The 19,813-nt window shown below is 36.0% G+C and overlaps 1 protein-coding gene across 1 annotated transcript in view; it reads right to left on the reverse strand.

Moving 5' to 3' along the window:
• The window catches only part of LOC6567667 (segmentation protein cap'n'collar), a 40,978-nt gene extending 29,361 nt beyond the window's left edge, over nucleotides 1–11,617 (reverse strand). Inside the window, exons 1-2 of the mRNA XM_032740235.2 lie at nucleotides 11,224–11,617; nucleotides 8,574–10,109 (exon numbers count right to left, since the gene is read on the reverse strand). Of these exons, the coding sequence (XP_032596126.1) occupies nucleotides 8,574–9,638 (1,065 nt within the window). The 5' untranslated portion in view covers nucleotides 9,639–10,109; nucleotides 11,224–11,617. The remainder of the gene's footprint in view (nucleotides 1–8,573; nucleotides 10,110–11,223) is intronic.
• Nucleotides 11,618–19,813: the final 8,196 nt, after the last annotated feature.

Genomic DNA, 19,813 nt, shown 5'->3' on the forward strand with positions numbered 1-19,813 from the left:
CCACGTCGCAGCCACACTTTTTACTGAAGTATGCTGGCATATCTATGGCTCTTTATCAGTTTTGCAAAAACAAAACTCAAAATGCTCTTTTTGAATTGTTTTGTTGTTGCACAAACTGAAAGAGTGCCTTAAATTATATTGCTTATCAAGTTTGACGCTCTCTTTTTGCTCTCTTTTGACAAGCTTATCAGCTTTATGATATATAGAGAGCTCCATATTTAAGAGTGAAATAAAGAAGAGTAAAAATAGATTCAAGTAATAAAATGAAAATGAAAAATCAAAAGCTGCAAAAACAATTTAATGAAAAAAACCTTATTTCTAAATGCAAATGCCGCTCGACTGCGAGAACTTCAACTCTATATGTATATTTATGGGTGAAATATTTCAAAAATATTTTTGCAAAATCATGCGGTCAAGCATTTGGACCTCAAATTAAAGCGTTAATGATGCATTATTAACGCTGGCCGTAACCAGACTTGCCATTTTAATCCTTTCTACAGTCAACTACGCTGAATCAGAAAACTGGGCGTCTTAAGCCACAAACACAAAGTGCAACACGGATATTTTGGGCAGGTAGAGTCCAAGCCCGAGTCCATGTCATTTGTGTGTAGTGTAGAGAGATAATCACAGGATAATGGTGTGCACATTAGTGAGCAACTTGCTGAAATGTTAAATGTTCGACAGATCGAACAGTTCTCAACGCGCCAATGACAATGACACAACACAAGTAAAAAATAAATAAAATAAGAAATATTCTGACAAGAATGCTGCATTGATGGCTTAATTAAAATGTTTCAATATCTATTCGTAGTCATAGGAGTCGTATTCGTATTCGTATTCCTGTATTCTATTCTATTTTATTTCTTCTTTTTTTTTCTTTTTAATTTTCCAAGCGACATTTTTTTTCTCGTTTTTCTTCTTTTTTTTTTGTTCTCTCCCCTGCCACTACTCGCAGTGAACGGGAACATTTTCTTTTTAATGAAATTGTTTGTGAGGCTTTCTTGAACTTTTCTGCGCGTTCGTGAAACAAAAAGCAATCAATCATCGACTGGGCATGTAACTGTGTGTGTGTGTGTGCGAGTGTGTGTGTGGAACCACGCCTATCTCCTGGATTAGTCAGCATATATCCAAGCGTGGATGGCGGCGGCATCATTGGTCTTTACCCGGTCCACAAAAAAAAGAGAAGAGAAAAAAAGGGCCGCCGTCGACGTTGCTGCTGCTGCTTCTGCTGCTTGGTGAGCCCAATCAATTGCTGCCGCGCAACGCTGACAGCGACGCTGCCAGAGACGCGACTGCAGCACCCCTCCTGGTTAGGCTGAGAGAGTTGCTATATACAAACACACATATATATATATATATATATGTATATATATGTGTGTGTGCGGGATTGGTGCCCTTCTTGGATACGGTGCACATGCTGCGCCTTGCGCATGTTCGGTAAAAATGAGCAATTAAACGAGCGACAGAGAAAGGGACAGCTAGCGAGGGAGGGAGGGAGGGAGAGAGAGAGAGAGAGAGAGAGAGAGAGAGAGCGAGTGAAAGAGAAGAGGCGAGCAGCAGTGCATGGCAGGGAGGGGAGGGGGTTTCATTTGATTACGAAAAGGAAATCAAGCCCTGCTGCTAGCTACTGCTGCTTATTAGAGTCTATTGTCGATGGGTTTCATCTACGAGTAGAGCAGGCGGCATGGAGTAGCTGCTAGCAGCAATCACAGGGTATACACTCAATTAAGGGGTACATACAGGGTATATATAGTAATAGCAAGAAGTAAATCGCTGAAGAGTGTATATATAGGATATGTTTGTTAATATTTAAAAAATAAATATCTTTTAATTGTCATACGATATGTAGTTGCTGCTATTAACTCAGCAATCACAGGGTATGCACTGAATTGAGGGGCCTTTATAGGGTATGTTTGGTAATTGCAATGAAATATAAGTCTAGGATATGTTATTTCTTCAACCATTTAATAAAGATAGAAGATTTGCAGACTAGTTTTCAAAGGCCAACAAAAGATGATGAATAATGTGTCAAGGTATATTCGACTAAGATCATGTATCATTAAAGTTGGCTTTTATTGTGACACGTTATCTTTCCTTATCGATATTGGTATAAGTATATATTAAAGATATTCTCCAGCTTCGATATCCCTTGAGATCGACTTGCTTACACAGGGAGACACTTGGAATTTTGTAATTGCTTGGTTGAAAATATGGTTTCTATTCGCACATTTGGCATTCCAAAATAGCTGTAGCCTTATCAGAGCCAGGCATTTGAAGCAACTGCTTGACTGTAGCAAATCTATAAATAAATTGAACTTCGACTACAAAGTAGACTATATTGAAGCATTTTATATGCAACACAGATCAACTTTCGGTGCAACAATCAAAACATGAATGAAAAGCCAGACGAAAATAAATGAAACCTTGCCATTTTATTGTACAGCATATAAAGATAAGGATCCCGAGCTAGATCTAGAAATTGACTTCATTGTCATCTTGCAAATAATGTTGATAACTCTCTGCTTGACTTTTTTTGTTTTTTGCTTTGTTGCAAAAACTATTTCACCATAAAGCAGTCTGGCGATAAGCGACTTAAAACTGATAAAACATATTTTAAAATCTCAAAACTGGGGAGCACACACACTCACATATATATATATATAAATACATATATATAATTATAAAATAATCATGAGACTATTCATTGGGATGTGATTGAACCTGTACGAGAATAGCACCATAAATGCCTTAATATTAATATTAAACTAATTAAGATTAATATTTACAAATAAGACAGCCCACGTGTATTGTTTTTTTTAGCTTTTGTACACTCAGAGAAAATTGGGCTGGCAAAGTAAAAATACGACTGGGATGCAATATATAAACATTTTGCCATTAAATATTAAATTGAAATACATTTAAATAACTAAAAATCCATCTTTGTTCAAGATTGTATTTATCAAATTAAATCAACTCTTGAAATTATCTATATGTAATTTCTTTGAGTGTAGGGGTAATCATCATTGATAAGGCAGCCTGGGCGGGGATCGATAAGTCGACAAATAGTAGAAGAAAAACAACAAATGCTGGCAACACTTTTCTTCTTGGAGAGTTGCCAAGTTTTGTTTAGCTGTGGTTAATCAATCAATGTTTTTCTTTATTATTGGGGGGAGGGGGGATCAAAATATTGACACTTGCCGCATTTTGTAGCAACAATTAGTGGGCTATTAAAGTGACCACAAAAAAAAACAATAATAAATAAAAAACCAGGCTTCGATGCGATGGCAAGATAAATGCATTTTTGATCCTCGGCTCTTAAATTCTAGGCTTCTTGGCGGCAAATCAAAAGTCGCCAAGTGAAAGCAAAACGGCGGCAACAGTTGGTAGAAAGTGCAACAAAAGCAGAAGATGAGAAAGGAAAGGCTCAGTTAAAAATGCCGAAAATGAAAAAAAAAAAGGTTGCCAAACGTCATTAATAAAGCCTCGGCAAAGATTTCTGATGACACCTGAACTGACAGCCGCACGAACGAAACGAAACGAAACAAAACTAAACGAAACGAAACTAAACGAAGCCAGATCACTTCACATACACAGACACACACACACACACACACACACAGATGCAGACACAGACAAACTGCAAGTGTGGCGCATATTAATCATGTGCTCGTCAAGCCTTCAGTCAGTCAACCCGGCAGGTAAGCAGGCAGTCAGTCAGTCAGTTTATTTCTTCTTCTTTTTTTTTTGCCCACCAACAAAGCAGCCAAACTCAAGTGGGCAAGTGTCTCTGTTTGAGCAAACACATATTGCACAAGTATCCTGTAACTATTTCGCTCTCGCTCTCCCTCCTCTTGCGGTTAGTTAGCAAAAAAAAAAAAAAAAACTCCCCAAACTTTAATAACCGTTCATTTGTGTCATCATTCGGCTTTGGCTTGCATTCGATTGTGCTTTCATTACTAACATTTGCACTCGAAGCTCAAAGCACTCACACATACACACATGCCGGTACGACGCCCATCAATCGATTTGACATCTGAACTTTTTCGTATCGCGCGCACACACACACACATATACAGTCAACACACATTAGCAAAGTAGTTGGCTAGATGAGCGTCGCTTAGTTAGCTGCTGTTCCCCGACAGGGGGCAGCACCTTAATGGTAAGTTTATGCACAGTAGTCCGTAATTAACGGTATTTAATTATGGAAATTAACCATTGAGCACTGTGAGAAAAAAGTCAGGGGTTTTTTCGTGTTTTTTTTTTTCATCTCCCCTTTGGCATATTATTTTATAATCGTTGATATTTTTTGCACTTTTTGCGCATTTGCACGTGGTAATTAGGTGGAAATGCAGCGTAATTACAATCAAATGATTTTTCAATTTGCCAACGTTTCTTTTTTTTCCTATTTTCGATTTAGCACCCAGCCATGTGAATAGAAAGTTGTAATTATTTAAAAACGAACCGCCAAATAAATGTGCATATGTTTGTACTCCTCGTTGAGACACATTTTAATTATTTATTCTCTTCTCTTTTTGCCTGAATTCCCAAAATATTAATTTGCTTTCCGGGTTATTTCTTTGATTTTTTTCTTATTTTTAGCGACACGTTTTCAAGTTGTGTTTTACACTTGCAATCGGCAATAAGCAGACTGAAATTTCATTTTGACTTATTGACGTTGTTTTTTTGACTTTTTGTTTTTGATTTTTGTTGTCTGGTCTACTGCTGATTAGCGGAGAGCTCCATAAAAAATTTGATTATTTGAATTGATAAAGTTCTTGTTATGCGCTCAGTTAGTAAATGTACTCAAGTATAAGCGTCAAATGAGTGATAAGCATGTTTTTCATATATATACAATGATAATCAGAATTTGAAAATCCATTCATTTTATTATATTGAAGCTTGGTTTTTCAAAAAACAGAGTATTTTATGCTTTAATAAATTACACCAAAACAAAGCTCATTCCATCGTAAAAAGCTTTACAGCATGCAAGTTACAAAAGGTGTGGTTCGTGTGCCGACTAAGTGCTTTCGTAGACAGCATGTTGCGTGGTGGTGAAACTATAGGCAACAAATGTTGCTAACATGTCGCAGTTGCAGTGGTGGTGTGGTGAAGAGCATGTGCTGAGTTAAGAGAGCGTCCGAGCGAGAGAGCGCGCTGAATATGAAGAAAAACTTACAGAGTGGTGGGTAAAAATGCCGGTAAAAACAGCTGTTTGCGTTATTTTGTTACGTTATCAAAAAACCGGCGCTGCCCAACAAACAAGATCGAAAAGGGGCGCGACTGAGCAACAAACAGCAAAAAGCGAAAAATAAATATATGCTGAGCTTTACAAAACAAAAAAATTGGGAAGTTAATCACTCGTCTAAAAATAATCAGCGGTTAAATATATATATGCTCTGTGCATGACTGATTCACAAGTACAGCTTTCAAATTGTTGCTGTAACCTCAAAAGATAAAATGGGTGGCGACGAGGTGGAAATGAAAAGAGGAAAAAACAAAGCGAAGTTCAACGAAACCTTTGCGCGCTGCTGCGATTTGTTTTTTTGTCTCTCGCCAAGTTTATGTACAACGACACATAGACCCCGTGTGGTAGGATTCGCATAGCTGTATATATGAGTGTACATCTGTTGTCCATATAGCTGGTGTTGATATACAACAATTACAGTTTCATATCGAGATGCTTTTTGTGATCATGTGAATGTGAATGATCATCAGCTCGTATCAACTCAATTTTGCATATTTTAAATTTACAAGTTTTTAAGCTTTTGCATATATGCAAAAATAGGTCGGCACCATTAAACACAAAATCTCCACCAACAGCGGACACATCACTGTACCTGCGTGTATGTGTGTAAAAGTGTGTGACCTCATCTCAACCACAATCAACACACACACACACATGCAGAGACTACGCTTTACAGGTGCGCGAAATGTGGGAAAGAGAGAAAGAGACAATAATCTGGTGTTGATTAACGATCTCATCATCATCATCATCATCAAAATCATTAAAGCTGGCACAGTGCTGTGTATCTAATTAGAAGAGAATTTCTCATTTTCTGTGCTGTCCCATTTTCTCATATATGCAAACTATTAAAAACTACTTCATTTAAAATATGCTAAATTGAGTTGATTTGAGTTGATGATCTTTCTATATCTTATGATTTCAAAAATAAATTTCAAAAGAAAATGCAATTGTTTTAAATTAACACAAGCTACAAGGTAAAAAGATGAACACACATATATATATATATCTAAATGCATAAATACAATTATATAAACATGATCCATAAAACTGTCGGACATGGAAGGACAAAAATCAAAGCCAAACATGCAATGCAATTCGGAAAAGTGAGCGGAGAATGGAAACAAAAACAAAAACAAGCAAAAACACACAAAAAATGTCAGCTAATTGACCCATTTGATATAGAAGCATATCTATTAATACAAAATGCATATACAAATATCTATATACTATATATATTGCATATGCTTAAATGCACATTTATCGCATCAGCGGCAAAAATGGAAAACATTTCGTGACATTATCTACAAAATGACAACAACAAAAATACGCAAAACAAAAAAGCTGAAACAAAATTAGTCACCCCATACAATGAGTGTATATATATATATGTATATATAAACAACAATTCAGAAGTATTTAAATTGCAATTTGCATAAATAAATAAAATAATTTAGCTGATGGCATTCGGGGTTCGATTCTTAAATTAATTAAATTATTAAAATGCGAATTCAAACTTTTTCATACACTGCAAAAAAATTATTTCTATTGATTTGCAATTTAAATAATATGAAAATGCAATTTTCAAAAATAAATAAACCAATTTAGTTGAAAAATAATTAAAATACAAATGCCATATTTTTTTGTACACTGCATTAAAAACACATACATTTATTGCTTGATTTGCAACATTAAACAATATAGCTTTCAAAAATTCAAATCTCGACATAAGTATGCGAATTTAGCAACCCCATTCAACATGCACGTACAGGGTATAAGTAAAAAAAAGCGCGTATGTTTTGCACGCAATTTATGAACATTTAAGCAAAAGTTTAAAAGTTATTTTTCCATTATAAGCAATGATTATTTTAAATCAATTTATTCATAAATGCAATTTTGAGTCAAAATCCCCGTCAATAAATACAAAAATGAAAACGAAGAAGACACCAATTTTTTGCATCGATTTTGAAATGACCCGATTAAAACGGAAAGCTCGTCGAATATTTATATTTAGAAAGTGGCATTAGTTCAAGCTGGTATTAGAAACAGAGAGATTTGACTTTATAATGAGCTGACAGCTGGCAAAAAATGCGCAACTGATTCCCCCAAGCCAAATTGAACTGGCAATCGACACTGTAAATCATCCCCATTAACTTATTATCAAATTTGACGTATTGAATATATATATACAATGTGTATTATCTGCAGATTGAGATTTGAATTGAACTTGAGAATTTTGTCATTGATTAATAGTTGTGTGAACTTTTGACCCTAGACGCAAGATGCCAATTTTCCAACTTTCAGATAGAATTCCCAAATTACAACTGATTTCGAATTATTTAACTTAGATGAAATCGAACATTGAACTACATAAATCACTCTTCAATGCTAAACTAGAACCAAAATAAAGCCAAAGCCAGGTAGTCAACTAAATAGTCGAATGTCTAGTCCAATGGAGAACCACAAACGAAGACCAACATTAAAATGTGCATCCGTTGAGCAAGTCAAGCAAAAGGGCAAACGCTTCATTAGCAAGTCAAAGTTGCAAGTAGCTGACGCCAGGCACAGACTATACATAAATGTGTGTGTGCGTTGAGAAATCGGGACTATATCGGTATATAATTAAAAATATTGTTCTCTTTCTCTAGCTACAGTTTGGTTTTAGAAATACAAAAAACAAAGACAATAAATAAGTTTAAAAATATATAAATGGAACGGAGTCCAATTAAAATCAATATATTGCTCGTAAGCAAGCTAAATGATATAGTAATCTGAGTTTGGTAGGATAACTTGTTAAAAAGCAATAGTTTTCATTTACAAGCACTCAAATTTTAACCAATTGTTGATCTTTCTGTATGATATAGTAGTACGATCTCAATGATTTTTGGTCCAAGTGTAAGAAGCATACATAATTGGGAGACTGGAAAAGTTTTGTTGGCATATCTTAATAAACAAAAATGTTTTGTTTTGTTCCTACATGAGATATATATATATATATAGATATCTCCATAGTTTTTGTTCCATGGGAGCTTCTATGGGAGCTATATGATATAGTAATTCGATACGGCCAGCTCCGATATATACACTGCCGGCAGCATAAAAGCTGATATAACCCAAATTTCATCAAGATTGTTTCAAAACTGCTGGACTAATTAGCATAGAAACAGAGGAACCGAAAGTTATATCGACCCGTCTAGTGATGCAGATCAAGAATGTATATATACTGTACGGCAATATAAATCGAGACAGCTTCGAGATGGGACTAAATATATTCCTTGTTGGAATATTACCCATCTCTAGTGAAAAGTTGTTGGAAAAATAAATGGGTTACCTCATCGACGACTTCGACTTCGTTGATGATGCCGAAGGGTTCGTCGCTGGTGAGTCCTTCCACTTCGCAGGCATTCGCTGCTGTTTCGATATCCGAGTTATTCTCGCCAAAGAGCTGGCTCAGCATCAGATCCCCCTCATCGTCCTCATCCGCATCCGGTCCGAATTGTTGTACAGTCAAACTGCCCGCATTGCTGGGATGCGGCGTGCTGTCGTTGAGTGCGTTGGGCGCATCTGCTGAGGGATGTGGCAGGGCATTGCCTGCGAAGCCGTTCAGGAAGGCAGCCAGGCTGAGGTCCAGCTGCTGGGTGTTATTGTTCTGGCCATCCTTCAGCGGTAGATGGGCATACGGACTGCTGTACGGCAAATCCCCATAATCATGCAAATCGGCGATGTTCTGTTCCCAAATCGAACGCTGATCCTGCTGTAGATCGGGCGATAGAAATATATCCAATTCCGGCGAGCCAACACCCGGTGTACTGCTATTATTATTATTAAGATGATGATGACTCGTGGTATCAATGTGAATTTCACCGAGTGCTGCAGCTGCTGCTGCTGCACCCGCCACATTACCCGTCGAGGCGGCGGCAGCCGCTACTGCGGCCCCAGCCGTCGACGAACCGGTGGCGCCACTGCCCGGACTACTCTGCAAATCCTGCAAGGCAGCAGTTTGAACGCTGCTATTCCCAGTCGTATTGTGTAGATTCATAACAAAGGTGCTGGCATTGAAGCTGCCCGTGGGCAATTTGTATTCCTTGGCACTCGATGCGCCCGCTGCTTCCACCAGATAATGCAGTGCATCATCAGCATCGTAGCCCAACAGATCGTCCAGGAGTGGTGGCGGCAGCGTTATACCCTTGCGATTGCCATACGGCTGTTGGGTCTCAATCATGGGCACGGTGCGCAACATTTCCAATTCCCAGCCGACGCCATGGGGTAACTCCAGTTGGGCATCCCAGCGACGCAAGCGGATTATGCGCGTATAATCCGTGTCCGCATGCAACAGACTCAAGGCCAGTGCCAGTTGCAACATTTTCATTGCATACGTTTTCTTGTTTGAGATCATTTTTGTGACTGTGTGTTGACAGATCAAGATTGTGGGGGTTTCAGTGTGTGGGTGGACAGTTGTTGGTCTCAGTTAATTGTTGTTGTTGCTGCTTTTTTTTGTTGTTGTTGTTCTTGTTGGTATTGTTGTTGACCCCACCTCCTCCGCCACCACACGCCCGGCCAGCAGAACAAGCCCCCCGCCTCCTTCTCCTCTTTCTGCTGGCTGCGCCGTCCGTCCGTGCGTTCAGTTCAATAACGTTTCCTTGCGAGAACGATGTCTGCTTTACTTGAGACCATATATGCTATGTGGATGTGTATATATGTGAATCAAGTTTTCTCTATATGCTGCGCAAATTCACAATTTCACGTATTTGTTTAAATCGCAATTCTCTTCGCACAACACAAATACACAACAACAAACGATGGCCACTTTTGTTGTTGCCAATGCGCTTTAATAATTATTGAGTGTCGTCCTCGTGTCTGTTATTCTCTGCAAGCAGATAGATAGAAAGATGGATGGTTAAAGGTTAAATATTAATTACTTTATTAGTTATATGAGATATACATGTATGTGTGTGTGGTGGTAATGTGTTTGAAAGAACTCGTCAAGGAAATGCACCAGGAAATACATATGCAAATGCGTAGATTAATTCAACAAAAACGAACACTAAATATTTCCGTGGTAATAAAAAGAATAAACGTTGACTAGAATGGCTTTTGTTACTATACCAAATACTATAGAGCATTAATTAACTAAAAACAAAAAAAATCGATTCGGAACGATATTAAAATAATTAGAGTAGTTGTTGATACTTTAACTAAGTAATATTATGCAAGTAATTATTATTATTTCGGCATTAGAGGAATACAATTGATTGAAAATAATTGAGCAAGTAAATCTCTTACATATACACATATATGTATATAGACACACATATATATATATATAACAACTAAATCAAAAACAAAGCAAAATGTCAAACAAAAATTCATGTTTTGTGTCTAGGAAAAGTTTAATTAATAAACATTATTGAAAATATAAATATTATTAAAAACCAGATATTTGCTTGTATATTCTTTTCCTTCCGATTTTACTTTAAAATTCGATTTCTGAGGTGAGCCTAATGTTGACCTCTCCACTCCCGCCCACAAGGCTGACAGTTGCCCGAAAACATGTGAAGCATGCGACAGACAGAGATAGCAATAGACAGGCTGCGTGAACTTGAACTTGTTCAAGGTCTCTCATAAAATTGATATGAATTTTGGGGGGTGGGGCGAATGGGAGGTAGACAAGCACGACGCACACACAATAAAAAATAAAGAAATAGAGAGGCAAGTTCAAGGCGAGTCAAAGAAGGTGCCACAAAAAAATATTTAAAGCCCATAACAGATATAAACACTCTTTGTTCCAAGTAAAATAAAACAATGTTCGATGTTAGCGCAAACAAATCTTATGGAACAAGTACAAAAAAATGCACTACACACAATAAGCTTTTAACGAGCGTTAATAATGGGGGAGAGTGAGATGCATGCATGTGTGCATGTGTGTTGTGTGTCGGCATGTATGTGAATGTGTGCGTGTGTATATTTGACAGTGCACTCACCTTTTTCTCTCCATATAAATTCGCTTTTCGCCTACAAGAAGTGCTGTTGCTGTTGCTGCTTTGGCTACCTCTTCTGCTCCTTTCTCTTCTTCAACGGTAAAAACTGCGACGCAGTAAATGTTGTGCGTTATTATTGTTGTTATTGCTGCTGTTGAGGCGGCTGCGAAATTCTGTTGGGTGAATGATATTTTACCGTTTGCATTCAACGACATCGCACGCCGTTGACGTTGACGTCGCTGCCGACGTTGGATGTTTCTGTATTCCCTTTCTCTCGTTGTCTGTTGCTCTGCTTTCAATTTTCAAATTGCACGCGGCTGCTTCAAAAATTATTGGGCACTTTTCGTTTCGGTAATATGTTTGTTTTATTTGTATATTTCATAAATCAACATTTATTAGTAGCTGCAAAAACGTATTTATTTTTTTTTTTAATACTGAGAATTATAATAATACAAATTGATTGTGTTTGCACGAATTGTGTTATTTTTTGCACAACGTCCTTGAACTTGGCCAATGGACTTTCATTCTATCACTTTCCAATGGCAACGCTTTCTGCTCTCATTTGCGCACGATAAAAAGCTAAAATGTCTCACACACACTCACAGACAGGTATGCATATGCAAAAGTATATGTGTGTGCATTTTATTGACATTGCATGCGTCAATATCAACTGTCAAACAAACGCTGTCCCTGTCAAAACACACTCTTCTTACGCACTTTGAGTGGGAGTGTGTTTTCTTCTTCTGTGGTGAAATCGTCATTTGATAAAAAAAAACGTTTTTATTTATTGTTTTCTTTTTGATGTTGTTTTCTTTTTTCGTTTAGTCTATTTCGCAATAGCAATGCTTGTTATGCTTTATGCCTGCTCCTCGACGTTTGTCTCATTGTTTGCTTTTGTCGCCGCTTTCTGCTTGCTTTTGCCTCTTGGCCAGTCTCTGTGACTCACTGTTTTTTTTTGTCAGTTTGTCAGTTTCTTCATTCTCAACACAAACACACACACACACGAACACGTATGTTTAAATGCATGACATCAATTAACTCATGCAAAATAATTAAACTCTTATGACAATCAAAGCTCACACACACACGCAACACGCACACAAACCCACCACTCAACATATGACATGCATACCAAGGCAAAAACAATAAGAACAGACACGTCGAGGAACAGCAACAGCCAAAGCTGAAGAAGAAGAGCGACACACAAACAAAAACAAACACAGACACAAAAGCAGCTCATGTAAATGTTATTAACATTGTGTATTGTTTTTGTCGCTTTCTGAAGAATAACAAAAAAAAAAGAAACTTCCAGAACAATATTTGTGTAATTTGCGCGCATGAACTTTGCATCACAAATATTTAACAAACGGCGATTTTATGCGGCTTGCAACATGTCAGCTGAGCGCAATGAGACGAGCAAGTGCGAGCGAGTGAAAGAGAGAGGGACAGAGAGAGAGAGAGAGCGAGCGCATATTGCTGAATTGAGTGGCTTTTGTGGCTCTGTTGCTAGCCTGTTGTTGCTATTGTTGTTCACCACACCACATCACAATGAGCTTGCACATTTATTTAGATTCGGCCTTATTGCAAACATGTCAATTTTATAAAGAAAACAGAGAACACGAGGTAATTCATAAAATTATTCTCCGGTTAAAAACACACACATAAACATCCGGGCACACACACACACATATGCAGTTGTTCTTTTTTCACTTTTTACGCGGCTTCATTCGATTATTATTGCGACTTTCTCTTTGCGTTGCGTATTCGTTAGCTTACACATAGAGTAAATGCGATAGTAGAAACGTGTTTTTTTTTCGTATAGTTTTGTTTTATTTTCACAATTTGTTCGCAACTCAGGAAACGTCTGACAAACGTCTGCTCGCCGCGATTTTAAAACAACAAATACGATTTATAGCAATTATGCTATAAAAGCACAGTTCTGTTAGCCTTGCGTTAGCGATGTAACATTCGTTTGTTATCGCACTGAACTTTTAACTCAAATGGTACTGTTAGCGCTCAATTGAGCTGCTAGTTTGCTGTTGTTACTCAAGTGATCTGTTAACTGGCTGTTATTGCAGGCAAGATTCTTTAGCATTTGGTGAATAGAAATCTGGGTTGAGGTGAAAAGTAAATGGAAAAAAACGTAGCTACGCATTAAAACAATGCGCTGCGCACAAAGCTGATAAAAGTGGTGTGATTTTAAACTGAGCTTTCGAAGCTTTTACATCCGTGACGATACTCCCAGTGGAAGCTATAGCAAACGACTGCTGAAAACAGACCACTGTTAATTATTTAAATTAACCTGTGCCCGCAATTTCAATATATTTTAAGTAAACTAAATAAATGTAAGGAATAAAACAATTAAAAGCATTTTCAAGCTTACCAGCGTATTGAAATTAAAGCCACAGTAGAGCATATTACGTTCAATTTTCTTCATTTCCTCAGAGCTTTTCGGGGTTGTTGGTGTTATTGGGATTATGGTCGTTGTTGGTGTTGGTGTTGTTGGTTTTGGTGTTGTTGGTGTTGTTAAAGTTGTTGGCAATTTAGCCGGTGTGCTTGCCACAGTTGGCTTTATGAGCAGCTTCGGCATCGGTTTGATCACCTTCTTCGGGTTTAATTGGGTCACACTCGGATCGGGAGCCTCGAAATCCATTACAGGCGACAGCGATTGCATTCGGGGCAAATCCTCCAATTCGATCATGATGCACGATTAGATTATCTTCTGCCGTTGTGAGTCAACCAACAACTGCAAATACAAATTTCAAATCAGCATTGCAATTATTTCGAATACATACACACATGTACATACATACATATATACATATGTAGATATGTATCTGCATGTATTTGTATTTCGCTTATAACTTGCCAAATTTAGATAAAAAATGTGTCCACAAAAACAATATATACACTTGTGGTCATAATAATAGGTAGACTATGTTTCACTTAACAGTGTTTTCAGTTTGAATAATAAATGTCTGGAGAATATCAATAAATACACTTGTGTTCACATTAATAGGTACACTAGCAGCTCTTGAGTTAATATATCAGTCTGATTAAAATTTGTCAGGCGACAAGATGTCGGTGGATAAGAAACCAATCATAGTTTCGTAAAAATCCGGCGTACTTATAGTTGTGATCCAAATTGTAAGTACGCAGTACGAACGTATGTGTACCGTTATCGGCCATGCGTACTATTTATTCAGCGGGGGGTCGGCACTTTCCGCCTACTTACACGAGGTATAAGCGAATCCTACCGTATACCTGCCTATAAACCATGTAAACACACACATACACAATATAATTATTATTGTAGTTAGCTTACATACATACATACACACTCAGAAAAATTGTATGTAATTGTTTTTTTTAACAGCAAAATTGGAGAGAACTTTTAATGAATGAAATAATTCAAGATATTTGGAATTTTAATCGATTTGGAATTGATTAGCTAGAGTATTTATTTATTCATACAGAGCAATTTACAATTCCTGCATCGATTAACATTTCCCCTGGGCCTAAAAGCTATTTCATTTTGTGTAAAACTTTTGCGTGTCTGATTGACAATATATTTATAAGGTGTGTACTTACATCTGAAGTGTATACAAACACAAATTTTAATTTATATACATGATGAAACATCGCAGAATAGACAATATGAAATGATAAGAGCACATGTAAAAATTAAGAATGCTCTAGTCGAGAGAGCTCGACTAAGATATACCCCTAATGTGTAACCGAACTTGATGAAATTTGTACAGATGATCAAAATTGTACTCAAGGTATATAAATATGCTAACTGAAAGATATATCTTTAAAATTGTGACTTTAATTGCTATCGGAAATCGATTTTAATCGATAATGGGGAAACTAGCGCATTCAAACTTGATCTGTGTATGTAATACGAATGCTTTGTAACTCTTAAAGTCTTCTATAGTTTATACAGAAAGACAGACAGACAGACAGATGTATTTCTCTTGGGAATATATATTTCTCATGCTTGATTCTGTCTACCGCCTGTTTCATACTTTGCCACAGCAACAATAAAATGGTTAAATCGTTTTAGGGCATACAATATGGGAATATTTCACATTTACAATAAAAAACGAGTAACTCTCAATGTGTACCATAATCGTTTTATACGCAAATGTGAGCGATAAGATCGTCGTTAAGTCCGAATATTGATAACTGGTATGGCGATAGTTATACATTATTTGATTAGACAAGGCGGTGCGAACAAATACACATTTATTTACACATATATATTTATATTTATAAATTAAATTTTCATTTTTATAGCATTCACACTCGTATTATCAAATATGCTCGACCGAAATGAAAGCCAAAATTCTTACTCATTATTTTTAATTTTGATTAAAAGTTGTACTGATTCACCTGCAACACTCTTATCATATTACTTAACACTAATAGTCAGGAAAGGTAGCTGTTTCTTTATTCAATTCTGTTTTTATATATTTTAATTGTAACTTTTAACAACTTTATGGTTGTTATAACATTTACCCTTATTATTATTTGAACTGCCTTGCATAGATTTATTTTTTAATTATAACAAAACAATTTGTTTGGTTTCGAATTAATTATGAAACTAGAATTGGCATATTTTTAAATTTTGTGATTTTGGGAAAACCAGTCTTATCAGGTTTGTTATAACTTGTCTAAGGTAGCTTTAAGGGAGGAGTTTAAAATGTATACCTCAAGTTGTAGTTTAAAACTAGTCAAAAAATAAATAATTGATTTACCTTTTTAATAGGCAAATAGCTTTTGGATTAAACTCGTTCAATATTGCAATTTCATTTGCCTTGTTAGCCAAGGCCCTTTTTTGCAGCAATCTCTCTTTTTAGATGAGATGCTGCCCAACTGAAGCGCACCTCTTCAAATCGAAGATTTATCTAATGCTGCCAACGTTGCTGTGGGGAAAGCTTTGGCGAGCTTTGATTATTTTGGCCGATATGGATATAATGAAATTCGCCCAAAATCTTACGTATACACATATTAGACGTGTTCGGAGCTAAAACTCAAGAGCATTGTCAACAATGCAAATTAACAAAGCTTTCGGCGCAGACAGAAAAACCAGTTTTTTTTTATTATTTATTTCAATATTTGAGACGTTTCTTTATTTAAGCTGTGTTCCGAGAATTACACAGTTAAACAAGTGTATGCAGGTACAATTCAGCAGTTTATTATAGTTATTCAACTCGAAATAGGTACGAAACATTCCCATGTTGACATAGGCCATTACAGATCTAAGTACAAATCGATGGTTGTCTGGTTTTTTTTTATAAATACTTTTTAATGGAACTTCGTACAGTTGACGAGCTTAGAATACATTGGAAATGATCGTGTCAATAATATTAGCACTCTTCAATAGTAAGCACATTGTTAGCTAATAATTATATTGGTATACTATATATATATATATGTATGTAGACGACTATTAAACGGAAATAGTGAGTAGTACAGTAGAGTACCAATTAAAGTGACAAACTGGTAAGCGTTGTAAGCTATGCCTGAGAGAACAGCAAATCATGTATTAAATATTGTAATTTGGCTTATTCCAAGCGATAAACATGCAAGCGTCATAATACATATTGCTACGCAAAATTCGCTTAAACAACAAATGAAAACATTTGATTATTTTTAGATTTTTTCCCTATAAATGGGTGGTCGTGGTGGGGTGGCATGAGTTGTGCAAGTGTGTGACAAACAGGTATTTGTATCGTATTTCTAACAGATCAATATATAAATTGAAGTATTCTGATTAAATGGAAATTTTAAGCTAAATTACTGATCAAACTTAGTATTCGTTTTATGATCAGATTCACAATTTGTTAAGATCTATCCATTTCATTAGAAAATGGGGTACATAGTGTGATTTTAATTTTAGAGTATGTTTTTTAAGACATTAACTATTTATTTTGTTTTATTTATGTTTATTTTTAAAACTTTGAAATAAACACTTGGAGTCGAGTAATTCTTAGCTATCTTAGCATAAACTTGTTTATTGTGTTTTGTTTATTTTGATGCCGCGCAACATATGTTACAGGGAATCTGATAGTCGGCATTCTACTGCTGCAGCGCTTTTTAAAGTGGAGGTGAAGGGCGCTGCTCCAAAGTGTGCACAACACACACGATGACCACATGCCGGTAATTTATACAAATTCAATTTTCTATTCTATGTAAGCATGAATGTTAACAGTGGCAGCGTCTCTGTTCAATATGCTAAGAGAAAACTATTTGCACAACTCAAATTCAACACACACACACAGACACATGCATATATATGTGTGTGTACAAATTGGCATTAATATGGCGATCACTGGGCAGTCAATCTTGATGCTTTATATTTCCACTGCACATAGAAACACACAATACACACATACACACACACTAAGAAAAAGGCGCGCTTAGTTTTGCTGATTGTTGACAAAGGGTGAGAGGGGGGAGTGGAGTGGAGTGGCGAATTCCCCCGTTGACATCGCACTTAACTTTAACGTCGCAATTTTTGGTCTAGCGAATTTTTTATTTTATTCATAATTTTCTATTTTTTATTTTATTATGTGCACATAATAACAGCAATACATACATAAGAAGATTTTTTTCACTTCCCGCTCGGGGTTTGATTGTTCAGTTTTGACAAATTGTCAGTTGTTTACACTTTGATTTTGTATTTTGAGGAGCTTTTCACGTTATTTCGTTTTTGTATGTTTACGTTAGTTTCAAAACAACAGCATTCCACAGGTGCGCGTGTATGAAGAAAAAGCTTAAGAGAGCAGCAGAGCGGCAGAGTAATTTGTTGGCGTTTTACAGTACGGTTCACAATATACTGAGCGATGATTGGGACGAGTGCCAAGGCGAATGCCGCTAATCGGTTCGGTCAGCTGGTGGTCGTTCGGGTCGGTCGGTCGGTTGGTTGATGAGAGCTTTCCTCGGGCCCACAAAACAAACTACGACGACATCGACACGCGACGTTAACAGCACCATACAAATAAACAACAACAACACAAAAAAACAATCAACTGTTCTCTCAGCTGATATTCTTGATTAGAGAGTGAGAGAGAGAGAGAGAGAGAGAGAGTGCGTTTGAGTTTGTGAGTGATATCATTAATTGAGCTGTTTGCCATAATTTTCCCGATTCTGTCAGATAGTTTAACACAGACGAGTGACAAAGATAAAGGTAGCGATTGAAATAGACATACAGCCTAGATACCCTGTAAATAATAACAACAGATAAGATATGTAATGTTTTTATCTTGTCTTAAGGAGATCAGTCTATCTTATCTCATATTTTAGCAACAAATAGTTAGGTTTAAGTCTTGATATACAACTTATGTTCTTAACTACAAGATACATCAACAGTTGTAGTTAGAATTGTAGGTATAAGTGAGCAATGCATACCCATTTTTATACTCTTACTTTTTTTTTAGCTATCAATATATTGACTTATTGATATTCGATCGTTCTTCCAATCAAGGTTATTTCGTAATATTCGTAATAACACCTGAAATCAATTTGAAATATTAAATAAAAAACACATTTTATGCTCTTTTTTTTTTGTTACATATTAGTTATCATTTTATTTATATGTATTCCCATTTGACTTAATATACATAAATATATATATATATTTTCATACAATTAGATTTACGTCTTTAAAGTTGCTTTGCCTGCTTTCCATCTACGATTCTTCTACACAATTTTCTTATAAAAGGTGATACAATACAAAAAATTCATATTAGGTTAGGCTTAAATCGAATCGCAAATAAATTTCATCTAATAAAATTAACTAGACATTTTGATTTAGCAAACTAAGTGGGTTAACTTATCGAGGGTCTATTTAAATCAATCTGAATTGTGAACAAATACATATATATGTGGACGGATATGCGCAAGTATACAATTAGATGTAGGGTATGGGAGAGGATATATGATTGAGATTGAAATTAAATCATATAAGTAACAAAATAATTAATATATATATTTACATCGAACCCACAATTTGTTTCAATCGAAGAAAGGCTTTTCAACATTATAATGTTATTCAAAAATTGATGTAGATGATTTTGTAAAACTTTCTAAATCTTGAGTTTTAGTGTATGTTTGTATTCGGTATTCCGTTTTATTTAAGTTTTATACATTTCTCGAAAACAGTAAAATCGCTCCAAAACTTGTTGCTAAAGTTTGTTGCATTTGTTTTTGTTGTTGTCTTTTTGTTGTGTGGTTCTATTTACTGCTAATCATATATCATATTTATGTGTGTATGTAAATACGCGTATCTGAGCAGATTGTACGTGTACGAGTATCTTTGAGTTAGTCTTAATATTTAGCAAAGATAAACAACTAGCCGCAGCATAAAAAAAAACCCAAAAAGCAAACTAGTCCAAATCAATATATAGCAAAACATTTGCACACCAAATTTAAAAATGTTTACCAATAAATTTATATATAAGTGAGAGAGAGAGATAGAGAGAGAGAGAGAGAGAGATAAGGAGATCAGTTTCAGATTGAGTCAAGAATCAAGACAACTCACGATCCCGAGGCACGGCACTGATAAACTTTGCACACATACAAATAT

Source organism: Drosophila grimshawi, unplaced genomic scaffold (assembly GCF_018153295.1).
Source record: "Drosophila grimshawi isolate 15287-2541.00 unplaced genomic scaffold, ASM1815329v1 contig_311, whole genome shotgun sequence".
Lineage (NCBI taxonomy): Eukaryota > Metazoa > Arthropoda > Insecta > Diptera > Drosophilidae > Drosophila > Drosophila grimshawi.